We start from the raw sequence: 13,269 nt of genomic DNA, 5'->3' as shown, positions 1-13,269 counted from the left end.
AATGCGCCTATGGCTACTTCTCTGGGTCTACCACTATGATAACAACTAACACATCCTGAGTGTTCGCAAGGTACTCCATATACTTCTAATTGCTTTGCTTGTATTCATTGAGGGGTTTTCAAATCTTTTGGATGGTAACTCACAAAAACATTTTACAGAGCAATGGAGCACACTCCTACATATATACTTTCAGACTGTATACTATGGAAACAAAAGCTTTCAGTAAACAATTACTGGGATACCTGGGTGGCTCAGTTGGTTGGGTGTCTTCCTTCAGCTCAGGTCAGGATCCCAGGGTCCTGGGATCGAGTCCCATGTTGGGCTCCCTGCTCAGTGGGGAGCCTGCTTCTCCCTCTCCTTTTGCCTGCTGCTCACCCTACTTGTGCTCTCTCTCGCGTGCTCTCTGTCAAATAAATAAAATCTTAAAAAAAAGTAAAACAAATAAAACATTTATAAATGGTCTTAAAAAAAACAACAACAATTACCTACCCTGTGCGTAATGAATGCGTTCTGGTATCTTAAAATGTATTCTGATTTTACTTCATTAAAAAAAAAATGCTAGTTCACTTATGAAATTGATTTTGTGATACACTAATGGGTCTTGACTCGCAGTTTGAAAAACCCTTTGAAGTCATTTACTACACGTAGACATGCATTAATTCCTATGTGGAAGGAACTGTTTTTGTACCTATTTTTCAGAAGAGGAAATTCTGACCCAGAGGCTGAATAACTTGCTTAAGCACACACAGCCAAGGATGAAGTGGGAGAACCAGAGTTTTAACCCAGGGAGTCAGCCCCAAAGCCTGTCCTTCGAAACACTGTCTCCCATGTCTCTCATCCCACCAGACACATGGTGAGAAATGAGTATCTGCTAATACATGTCCATGATTCTCCAAACAATGATTCATTTAGCATTTGAACAGAGTGCTCTGTTAAGGGTATTGGCATATTCAAGACGACGCAGAGTTAGGGAGCCTCTTTTTTGACTTTAGAATTTCAAGATGAATAAGAGTTCCATGTGAAGAACATAGATTTCAAAGTCAGATAATTCTGGGCTCGGACACTGGCTCCACAGCAGGGACAGAACCAGATTTAGTGGGGACTGACGTTTATATGATATTGAAATCTCCCTTTAAGGAGAAGAATAAAGCTTATGGATACAGAATTAGATGCAGGGTCTGGAAAGAGGCCCATGGAAGGGAGGACATCTTCAGTTTCCTTAGTTTCATTACCTTCCTGGTTCATTTGCCTCTGACAGCCCCTCAGTGGCCCTTTCTTTTGTGTTCAGATCTCTGAAATAGGGTTAAAGATGCTTGCTGCTTATGGATGCCAGGGGATCAGTTGGAGAGTCTAGCACAATGTTTATTAAGTATGCCATAAGTGATTGTTCACAATAATACAATAGTGATAGGGTGCCCTGAGTGGCTCAATTGGTTAAGCGTTTGCCTTCCGCTCAGGTCATGATCCCAGAGTGCTGGGATGGAGCTCCGTCTCGGGCTCCCTGCTCCGTGGAAGCCAGTTTCTCCCTCTCCTTCTCTGCCTGCTTGTATTCCCTTTCTAGCTGTCAAAAAAATAAATAAAATCTTAAAAATACATATATAATAATGATAATGATGAGAAAAACAGAATAGTTCAACTAAAAGCCTGTTTCTAACCAGGGTTTTGAAATTAAAAACATGATGTAGAGAAAATTAGTTTGTCAGTTTGTTTAAGCCTCAGCTCTGAAATTTAACTCTCCCTAGAGTCCAATTATTCTGGTTTCTCCAAAGAGAAGTCTAAGTAAGAGTAAGAAAACAGAGCATCTAAAAACAAAGGCAGATAGAATATCATGGGAGAAAGTCATCTGCAGGGGCCCCCAAAGGCCAGATTTCCACTGTGGGGATGTCAACAAGAAGAAAAGATATTTAACCATTTTAAGTCTTTCTCCATCAGTGGAAGAGAGGCAGCTTTCAGGTTGCATCTTGTTGTCGAGAGAGAAGGCAACTGGATAGACCCCCGCTATGGCCTGTGTCAGGTTTTAGACCCCTATAAGCAGACATTTGGTGTTTATTGTTCGGCTGTGTCCTGAAGGATTATCACAAAGCAAGAGGCTTCTAGAGTTGGCTTCCTGCCCCATGGAGAACCAGCAGAATCCGAAGGAAAGCATGAGGTCACATTGCCTTCAACTTGCATCTTCCATTATCCTTCCAGGGACTGAGTTTCTAAAAGCAAACAAACAAACAAAACAAAACAAAACACAGAGTGGTTTTTTTTTTTTTTTAAGATTTTATCTATTTATTTGAGAGAGAGATCACAAGTTGGCAGAGAGGCAGGCAGAGAGAGAGAGGGGGAAGCAGGGTCTCTGCCGGGCAGAGAGCTCAATTTGGGGCTTGATCCCAGGACCCAGAGATCGTGACCTGAGCCAAAGGCAGAGACTTTAACCCACTCAGTCACCCAGGTGCCCCAAAAGAGCGGTGTTAATACAGAGTTACATGAAAATATAATGGAACTCTTTCTCAAACGTATGGCATCTCTTGGTTATCTGTGGGTTTTTTGTTTGGGGTGATCCTGCTGTTTCATTTAGGTAATACACAGCAAATGGGGATATGTGGGAAGAGAAAGGTCAAGAGATGGTAGGAGGTAATTAGATTAATTAGATAATTAAGGGGAGATATGTGGGTGATTATTAACCTTCTTGCTAGCTACATTTAAGCACAAGTACATGTTTTAGTTTCCTTAATATTTACAAATGACTCATACCCTCGAAATTCAACAGTCACAAAATCTTCACATTTTCCTCTGGAAATTGCTCTGTGTAATGCTGAAGATGAAACAGCCCTTCTTTTTCTACTCTCTGGCAAAATGCTTTTTTTCTTCTGCTGTATCTGTTTGTCAGCCAAAGACACCAGGCAGTTCTGGATTTATCTATTATCTCCAAACCGGTATTTCTCTGGAGTCTCAATATCCACAGTACTGTGTCAGGAGGCTCCTTTAGAATATCAACAGATGGCTTTTGTCCCCAGGATTTTCTTTTCTCCGTGGCCTTTTTGCCCATTTGCTGAGCCAAATCTTTGTTGTCTCAATTTAGGGCAGGATGGACCTATCTGAAAGAAGAGTCTTTTCTAGCGGCTCTGGAGCCCGGACCGTGTGGGTAACAGAAAAGATTCATGAAAAGAGAGCCGTCGAGGTTTGGAAGAGTCTTCTTGACTTCTAGGTGAGATCAGGGTCCCCTGACTGAGGAGATGGTGAGTGGAGAACTCAGAAGCTTGTATATTCCAGGCCTCGTGCTGTGTTCCCCACAACTGGACCAGGACTTCTGGGGTGCGGGGTAGGGACAGGGGTGAGGGGAATGACCTGGTAACAGTTTTGGTGGCTTCAGTGGTTGTTGTGAGGTGAAATTTCATGCAAAGATGCTGTGTGGCCTCCATCGGGCCACTCTCAGGGACGGCTACTTTAATCGTTTCTAATGATCACTTTGGACAAAGTCTGGAAGAACAGAGGAAAAGTAATTTCATTGTGTGAGGAGGGCGTTCCGATCCTTTGAAACTAGTATTCATGAGGACTGTGAGCTTTTGGTACATTTCGGCTGGATAGTACCCGGGATGATTTGCAGGAACAGAAAGGGCCCCTCCCCTGTGTCTCGACACCGCAGCAGTCCCTGGATATTAGATACAACTCTGGGGAAAAGCTGGGGGTATAGAATGACCCTAACATATCTTACTGTAATCTGTGATCATTGCTACTCAGGCAAAACACAGGAAATCGTGCAGACAGGTCTCGGGGTGGGGGTGGGGGGAGGGGAGGGTGACTTGAGCTGAGACCTGAAGAGTAAGTTAGAGATAACGAGGTGTCTGGGACGGTAGAAAGCAAATATTGTCCCTGGGTTGGCTAGGGACTATTGACCTGGTGAGCCATCTAGAACCGTTTGTGAAATGCTGTCAAAAGGGAAAGAGCAATGGAACAAGGAGAAGGGACTGGTCAGTGGTGGTAAACCCTGCAGAGAGGTCAGGCAATGTGAAGACCACTGGAGTTAAAGAATACAGAAGATGCTGGTGTTGACTTTGTCGGGGCTAGTCTCCGCAGACTGGGAAGGAGTGGGGGAAGGTCGTGCACAGGGAGTAAATTTGCAGGAGGCTAAGACGTGGGAGGTGTAGAACTAAAGATGGTAAACAGAGACAACTCTATCTTGAAATTTGGCTGCAAAAGGAACGGTAAAGGGCAGTAGGTGGAAGCCAGATATGGGGTCAAATGAAGAGGCTTTTAGGGCGGGGAGCCTTTGAGTATGCATAAACAGAGGTAGGAAGCAGCAAGAAGAGCTGGTAGGAAAGCAAGGATAGAGGGTCACTGGGTAGCAAAGGACCCCTGAGGAACTAGAAGTGACCCAAACCAAGACCCAATAGGAAATTGGTCTAAGTAGGAGAAGAAAAGGCTGAGGGTTCAGGTATTTGTAAATTTGGTGGCAGAAGGTAAGGGAGCTGCCTGAGGGTCTCTGTGAAGTGGGAATTGATAGGATCTGCTCACTGGGATGGGTTGCAGGGTGGGAAGGTTGGTTAAATCAAAGAATTGAAGTAAGTAGAAAAGACATGAAACAGCTGGTAGAGTGGGTACGAATTCTAGATGCATACAAAACCCCTTCTATTTCTGTACTTTGATTCCTATTTTGAGCTTTCATTCCTCTAGGTGGCAGATGCTTCATCTGAGTCAATTCAAGAAGGGCTGACAGAGAGGAAGTCGGATTAAATGGGTATGGAGTTTAGAGAAAGGATATGGGCTGAAAACATAAATTTGGTGTTCCTCAGAACAGGGTTTGCCCAAGAGTCATTGACAGGGATCAGGGAGAGAGAAGAGGAAAAAGAGCCAAACCTGGAAAAACTTCAACATCTGAAGGCTCAGTAGAAGGAAGAAGAATCAGCAGAGGAGATTGTAGAGGCAGGAAGCAAAGCAGAAGAATGTCATATCACAGAGCTAAGGGAAGTGAATATTTTAAGTAAGTGGAATTAGAGGTCAGCTAGGATTAGGATTATAAAATATCTGTGGGTGTCATGTCTTCTTTCTTTGGGTTGGTGCACACACAAAAAAGTGAGAAGATATATAGTTATCATAAGGCCACTCTTTATTGAATTCCCAGTGCCTGATTATATTATCCAATCAAGTAATCAATCATATTCAGCAGAACACACTGTGTGCCAAAATGTGCTAAGGACAGTGTTTCCTCCTATTCTCATTGGGGCTCCTCAACCATTCTCATGGTCACACATTAAAAAAACAATATTTGGGGCACCTGAGTGGCTTACTTGGTTAAGCGTCTGTCTTTGGCTTCAGCTTGGGTCATGGTCTCAGGGTCCTGGGATAGCTCCCCTTGCTCCCTAGGTCAGGCTCTGGGATCACAGGGGAGTCAGCTTCTCCTTCTCCCTCTTCCCCCTCCATGGTCTCTTCTTCTTTCTCAAATAAATAAATCTTTAAAACATTTTTTTTGCTTATTTAGAGAGAGAGAGTGCAGGAGGAGGGGCAGAGGGAAAAGGGGAAAGAATCCCAAGCAGACTCCACACTGAACATAGAGCCTGACATAGGACTCAATTCCACAACCCCAAGATCATGACCTGAGCTGAAACCAGGAGTCAGATGCTTAACTGACTGAGCCACCCAGGTACCCCTAAATAAATAAAAACCTTAACAAGAAAAACAATAGTATTTGTACATCTCCTGTGGTGAATGGGTGATGAGGCTCCCAAGCCTGCCTGGGTCCATTTGGCTACACTGAGGATTGGAAGGGGGCTATTGTTATCATCCTCTGCTTCTGATCAAGGTTTTTCTTATTCTTATAGAGAGTATGATGGTAGAGGAGCTTTATTGTTGTGAGGGCAGATCTGGGAACCACCCAGGGTAAGAGCTGTCAGTGGTCATTAGGGGGGTTCGTCAGAGCTTTGGAGAATGAGGGAGATTTCAAAAGCTAGGTACTTAAAAAAAAAAAAAGCTACATTAGATTGTTCAGCTTTCAGTATTGAGGAAGGGGTAGTGAGAGATAGTGAGGAAGAGAGAGAGGGAGAGAGAGAGAGAAGGAGAGAGAGAAATAAGTTTATTCTAAAAATTAGGAACAGGAAAAATCTTTTTCTTTTCTTTTCTTTTTTTTTTAAGATTTTATTTATTTGAGAGAGAGAGACAGCACGCAGGAGCAAGGACAGACAGAGAAGCAGATTCCCTGCGGAACAGGTAGCCTACTGCAGGGCTCGATCCCAGGACCCTGGGATCATGACCTGAGTGGAAGGCAGATGCTTAATGGACTGAGCCACCGAGGTGCCTCGGGAAAGTCTTATTCTAAAAATTAGGAAGATTAAGCTTTGAGGGTCTTGAAGCATCTGAGTTTCAACGTTAGGACTTAGGAGGTAAAAACACTTGTGAGTTTCTGTTTGGCCCAAGCTGGTCCGTAGGCTTTAATGTCTGCTTTGAATGTGCTTCCTGCACAAAAGGGAGTACCCTGAGAGAATTCTGTTCCTACAATACAGTGCAGCTGCAAATAGGACTTCAGGGATGAAATCAGATTGTCAGTGGAATAACAGAATTCACTATTGCAAAGAACCCCTTTTAGATGAATTCATTTTGGCATATTGGCCATTGGAACAGGGTTATTAGAATATTTTAAGGGTTATTAGAATAACCCTTTAAAAATGAGGCAGTTTTATATGTCCTAATATGAAACAATTTCCAAGATGTTTTCTTTCAATGAAAAAGTACAAGGTACAAAACAGTGTGTTCAGAATATTTTCAAAAAAAGGGTATATAGGGATAGGTTTGCATACACAAAAACTATAGAAAGATACACAAGAAATGGACAACAGAGATGACCCATGGGGAGGAGAGCTTGGTGACCAGGGATGAAGGTAGGGGATTTTCATTGTGTACTCTTTCATATTTTGTACCAAGTATAAGTATTATTTATTTAATGAATAATATATATATATAAATACATAAAAGATGCCTTTGGTGAATTATTTTGCAAAGGTTCATTTGTAATGCAAACAGCCACTCCCTCATTTGCTTTGGAAATGTTGACATTTGTGTCCTGGATTTTCTTAAAGCATGAAACACCAGAGTCTATAAACCACACCCCAAGTGTTCTAAATTTGAGGTCAACTGACAAAACCAGCCATGCAAGTGTGACTTTCCAAAAGGCCAGATATTGTCAAGAGGGGCAGAGTAAGTAGCAAGGGAGCTTAATGCACGGTCAGCATGTGAGAATGTCAGAGGGTGGGTGGAGAGAGTTGGTACAATATCCTTTCTTTCTTTTTTTTTTTTTAAAGACTTATTTATTTTTTTGACAGACAGAGATCACAAGTAGGCAGAAAGGCAGACAGAGAGAGGAGGAAGCAGGCTCCCTGCAGAGCAGACAGCCTAATGCGCCCCTATCCTTTCTTTATAAATGAGGAAACTAGGGCCTGAATGAGAAGAAACTTGCCTGATAAAAAGATCATGCCCTTTAGTAAATAAGGGAGAAAAATGACTCTCTATCCTTATGTGCATAAAGAACTCTGGAAGGAGGGGCACCTGGCTGGCTAAATGCAAGGACCATGTGACTCTTGATGTCACTGTTGCCCCACGTTGGGTGTAGAGATTACTAAAAATAAATAAATACATAAATGAACAAACTTCAAAAAAAAAAACAAAACTCTTGGGGCGAGTGTGTGACTCAGCTGTTGAGTATCTGACTCTTGTTTTCAGCTCAGGTCTTGATCTCAGGGCGGTGAATTTGAGACTCATGTTAGGCTCCACATTTCAAAACTTTATAAGCAGTAGGGGTGCCTGGGTGGCTCGGTCAGTTAGGCCTCTGTCTTTGGCTCAGGTCATGATCCCAGGGTCCTGGGATTGAGCTCTGCATCCGGCTCCCTGCTCAGTCGAAAGTCTGTTTCTCCCTCTCCCTTTGTCTCTCCCCCTGCTTGTGCTCTTTCTCTCTCTTTCTGTCAAATAAATAAATAAAGTCTTTTTTTTTTTTTAAGATTTTACTTATTTACTTGACAGGGAGAGATCACAAGTAGGCAGAGAGGCAGGCAGAGAGAGAGGGGGGAAGGAGCCGAAGGCAGAGGCTTTAACCCACTGAACCACCCAGATGCCCCAATAAATAAAGTCTTTTAGAAAAATAAAACTTTATGAGGAGAGATGGGCCATGACATCGACATGACTTAAAATTCAGTTTTCAAGGAAGACGTCATGAAGCTATGCCCTCAGAGATAAATGAAGAATCCAGTGTTGAATCCACAGGTCAAATCCTGCTGTTTGAAATGCCAATGACTTCGACTGTCTGAATTATTTTATCACATTGAGATATGTCAGAGATTGATTGTATAGGCCAGCATCTGGGTTAGATCTCATTTTTGGTAATAGGCAGATTTGTCAGAATTATGCAATGACAGCCCATTGCTAGTCTGTGGATTCAGTCATATGGAGAGGCACCAGAGAGTAGGAGAAAGATCAAGAGACAAGGAAGTCAGGAAACCTGGCTCTAGCTGAATTTTGCAATTTAATGTATCCATACATTGGGCAACTTAATTCTTGTCCATAGGCTGTTTCACATCTGTAAAATGGAGGATTAGTTGAAGTGATCTCTAGGTTCCCTTTTAGGTTGGTTGTTGGATTCTAAAACAGTTGTTAGCAATTTAGAACTAAAGGGGAATTTATGAGCTCATATTTCAAAGCCAGGAGGTGGAAATAGGCTGTTGGTCTCCTCTTGCCCCTTTGATCAGAAACTACATAAGAAGTAGCATATGATCTTGACCCCTCTCTCCTATAACCACACACACACACACCCTGGTGGTAACCATCTACTTCTGTGTTCCTCAGAGCACTAATTTAGGGAAATGTTAACTAGTGCTCTGTGAAACATTTCAAATACATCGATGGAATCTTGAATAATAAATATTCCCAATGGAGAGTCACTATGCTATTAAAGGTTCTGAGAAGGCCTGCCATAAAGAAACTCGCATAATTATACTTAACCCAGCATGTTTCAAACTTATGGATATAGAATGTTTTGCTGTGTCCTATTAGGGAACAAATGGGATCATCTCTATTTGGAACAAATGGGATTCACACGCCTCCATTTTTAGGGAATGTATGACATCAGCTATCAGTTTGCAGTTAGGGTAATTCTGGGTCCTCTACGAATAGGGGAAGATTTATTACATTCCTAAGGGAGCCTGTCAGTCTTGCTCTCAAAGCTCTCCACCCCACCAATTAAAAGAAAACCTTTCAACAGTAGAAACCTCAGGATCTCCCTTGTTTTATAGGAAGGTTCCCATCTAAGCACAATGAGGTCAGTGACATCTTGTCCCTTTCACTTCTGGTTTTGATTTATTTTTGCTTTGGGCATTGCTTCTCGGTCTTCTGGCTAAGAGTAAGTGTGTTTTTTTCCTTTGGGGAACTTATTTTCATCCCTCTCTTTGTTTTGCAATTATTGTTCTCTTTCTTTCCTTCCTCTATAAAGTTTGTATAATTTCTTCCCTCCTAATATTTTCACTACCAAATGGGGAGGTGGGGACAGTTTATGTGTCATTTGGTTACTGAACCTGCCATGCTTCGCATCCTTCATTTGTTTTTGAGATTTTCCATCCTCGACTCCCAAAGAAACATTGACTCATTATGACACACATGACACATGGGCATGCACAATCATCTGGAAAAAAATTAATTCAAAATCTATGTTTCTGAAGACTTCTCAATTATTTTGGTCCCATCATTAAGCAGTTTGAAGAAAATAAAAATCTCTAAGCAGGCAAAATCATATGATCAAAGCTATTATTGTACTAGCCGTTGGCATACTTGTAAGTCTGCACCCAAGAAACAATATGGAAAACTACGTTTGCATTTAGTGCTTTCTTTACTTTGAGGTTTTCAGGTTTGAGGCCTAAACATTGGGATAAAAAAGATCAGACAGCTGTGGCAGGCCCAGTCAATTATACGAATGCTTCCTGAAGGACTGCAGCTACAAATAAATTCTTTTTCTCCTGGCCATGTATGGTTATTGGCAGTTATCACAGAGTATATGCTGTGTGAGCTCAGGACTGTACCTTCTTCTCTCCTAGGGCTGTGGGAAAGAAATAGGGATGAGAAGGCAGCTGGAGGGGGCTAGAGGAGGTATCCACTCACTCCCCCAATATTTCAATATTACAGTTGATAATTAAAAGGGAGATGCTATGAAATTGAGTGGGAGGGGAACACTAATGAGAAAACAAAACTATGGTAAGAGAGAGATCACTTAGGGGGATGGTTAATTTCATGGGTTATCTAGGCTAGGCTGTGGTGTTCAAATTGGTCAAACGCTAGTCTAAATGTTGCTGTGAAAGTATATTTTAGATACAAGTAACATTTATAATCCTCTCACTTAAAAGTAAGCAGATTGCCTTCTATAAGATATGTGGGTCTCATGCAGTCCATTGAAGGCCTTACAGCAAAGGCTGCGATGTTCAAAGGAAGAAGCAATTCTGCCTCGAGATGAGAACATAGAAATCCTGCCTGACTTTCCAACCTGATGGGCTACCCTGTGGATTTCAGACTCAAGGCTGCAACATCTACTCTTGCTGGGGTTCCTGCCTGTCAGCCTGCCCTACTGATTTAGGACTTGCCAGTGCCCATGATCATGTGAGCCAGTTCCTTAAAACAAATCTCTCTCTCGTTCTATCCTACTCCTTCTGTTACTCTGGAGAATGCTGACTGACACAGAGAGCTCCAGGAAGGACGACCCTAGAGAAAAAACTGGAGCTGATAGGCTGAGAGTCTGAACATAATCCGAGAAAAGTTTTCCAGTTTTGATAGAGAGCTTGCAGATAAGTCAGTGATGGATATTATATTTTATTATTATTATTTTTTTAATCTAATTTTCCACTTTATTCCTTGTATCGACAGATTAAGAAAGTGAAATTCTCCTACATGCTGACTTATAGATGTTTATAAGCACCACACAAACACTGTTTTACAAAGAGTAATATTCAGTAATCCCTTTAAATGCAGTTTTAACCTTTATTTTAAACTAAGTGTAATAATTTAATACAATAAGCTAAACACACACAAAACCTGTATATGCTGAACTACAAAAGTGGTTTCCATAGCCATATATGGTTTAGTCGAGTACACATTTCCACAAACAACAAGTACTAACAAATAGGTTAATAAAACACTATCCCAAGTGCTTATCCTGCCATCAGCTTTTTAAGCAATACCATTCCTACTACTGAAAGCATTTATTTTTAGAAGCTTTATTGTGACCTGGGAAAATGAGTTCCCTTAAAATTTGACAACTAGTACATTATAAGCCCAAAAGGTTTTAAATCAAAAGCCTTCCAATATGGAAGAATTCACATGAAACTTTCAGTTTAAAAAAAAAAAACCTTCTTGTAAAGAATACTAAAAAACAAATATCTTAGATAAACATTCCTACAAAAGACTGTTATTTTCCTGTATCATCTTCTCCTTTAAAAAAAAAAAGCAAACCAGTTCACTATCTTTTAATAATTAGATCACTGTAGTCTAAAAACTTTAGAATACATGAAACATGTCTTAGCAATCATAGTCAAAGGGGCCCTATAGATTTCATATATTAAACAGCAATGGTTTAGCCTACAATGGCACAAATACACCCAATACATAAATACTACTTCATCATTTAAACAGTCAGTCAGAAGAAACTGCCTGGTTTACAAGGTACTTCAACTTACATGTGGCCATTAAAAACCCAGTAAGTAATTCAAGTACAGTCATATAAGGGCATGAATTCAAGGCTCAAATATCATACTAAAAATGAAGACATGAAAATAAAAGCTGAAAAATCTGCGTTTCTCCATCTTGCATATATACATGGTTAGAAACTGGAACCTCACTGTGGAAAATATACAGTTATTATATAACAGTTATTATATAACTGTATATTTCTATATTATTATATAACTGTATATTTCAGAAAGATAATGAAGCTTCAGAAAGTACAGGTGTCAAGATCCATAGTTTGCTTCATCAAATGCTTTTCTAGCTCGTTTCAGTTCTTCATTCATTGTAAGCAAGTCTTTAACCCTAGCAAACTTCCTTGGGTCCTTTCGAATCAAGAAGACGATATCTTCAACTTGTACCCGAACTTGTCTTCCAATTGACATTGCCTTGTGAGTCATTTCAGTGATGAACTCTATGACAAGGTCTTCAAGTATATCCACTGACTCAGTATAAGGATTCTGGTCATCCCCAAACCCATACATCATACATCGCAATTCTTTAGAAAAAAGTCTCTTCCTTTTACCCTGTCCGCCTTCTGCACCTCCTCCAATTTCTTCATTTTCTTCCTCAAAAGTAGGGTCTTCCTCTTCGTCTGCCATGACCCGGCCAGCCTGCAAGGCCTATTATTATTATTTTTTTATTTTTTGAGAGAGAGAAAATGAGCACAAGGGGGAAGGGTAAGAGGCAGAGGAAGAGAGAGAATCTTAAGCAGGCTCCACGCCCAGAGTGGAGCCCAAGGCAGGGCTTGATTTTATGATCCTGAGAAGCATGACCTGAAGCAAAATCAAGAGTCAGACGCTTAAGCTTAAGCATTTGAGCCACCCAGGCAGCCCAGTGAGAGATATTTTAAAATAAAACTGTGTAAGGGGGGAAAAAACCTCCCCAAACTGAAACAATTGTTAACCTCAGGGAAAACAAAAAGTGGTGCAAAAAGGCAGAGTAGGGGCGCCTGTGTGGCCCAGTGGGTTAAGCCTCTGCCTTTGGCTCAGGTCATGATCCCAGGGTCCTGGGATCGAGTCCCAAATTGGGCTCTTTGCTCAGCAGGGAGGCTGCTCCCCGCACCCCCTGCCCCCCCACCTGCCTCTCTGCCTACTTGTGATCTCTCTCTGTCAAATAAATAAATTTTTAAAAATCCTAAACGAAAGCAGAGTAATTATTCTGCCTTGTTAGGGTCAGTTGCAAATACTGAATATTGATTTAAGGAGAACAGTAGTGGTGCAAGTTGTGTTGAGTTCAATCCTCACCTTCACTGAGGAAATTAAATTCTGAAATTCTGAAATTCTGAAATTCTGAAAATTTCAGAAACAGCAATGCTACTTAGAAGCAAGGAGGTAAATAGCAGAAGAACAACTTTGTGTTGAAAACAGTTGCTTTTTTCTTTTTAAGATTTATTTATTTGAGAGAGGGAGGGAGTAAGGGGAGGGGAGAGGGAGAGAGAGAGAATCTCAAGCAGACTCTGTACAGAGCTCAGAGCCTGATGTGAGATTATAACCTGAGCCTAAATCAAGAGCTGGATGATCAACCGACTGAGCCACCCAG

General features: G+C 41.3%; 1 protein-coding gene across 1 annotated transcript; it reads right to left on the bottom strand.

The window, feature by feature from the left end:
* Positions 1-11,931: 11,931 nt before the first annotated feature.
* Positions 11,932-12,344, bottom strand: LOC123942497 (transcription initiation factor TFIID subunit 13-like). Its single transcript, XM_046006457.1, has one exon. The coding sequence runs from the start codon at positions 12,327-12,329 to the stop codon at positions 11,955-11,957; it is 375 nt and encodes a 124-aa protein (XP_045862413.1). The 5' UTR covers positions 12,330-12,344; the 3' UTR covers positions 11,932-11,954.
* Positions 12,345-13,269: the final 925 nt, after the last annotated feature.

Source organism: Meles meles, chromosome 5 (genome assembly GCF_922984935.1).
Source record: "Meles meles chromosome 5, mMelMel3.1 paternal haplotype, whole genome shotgun sequence".
NCBI classification, from domain to species: Eukaryota; Metazoa; Chordata; class Mammalia; order Carnivora; family Mustelidae; genus Meles; species Meles meles.
Note: the sequence above shows the minus strand (reverse complement) of the source record. Positions and strands in the feature narration are given on the sequence as shown.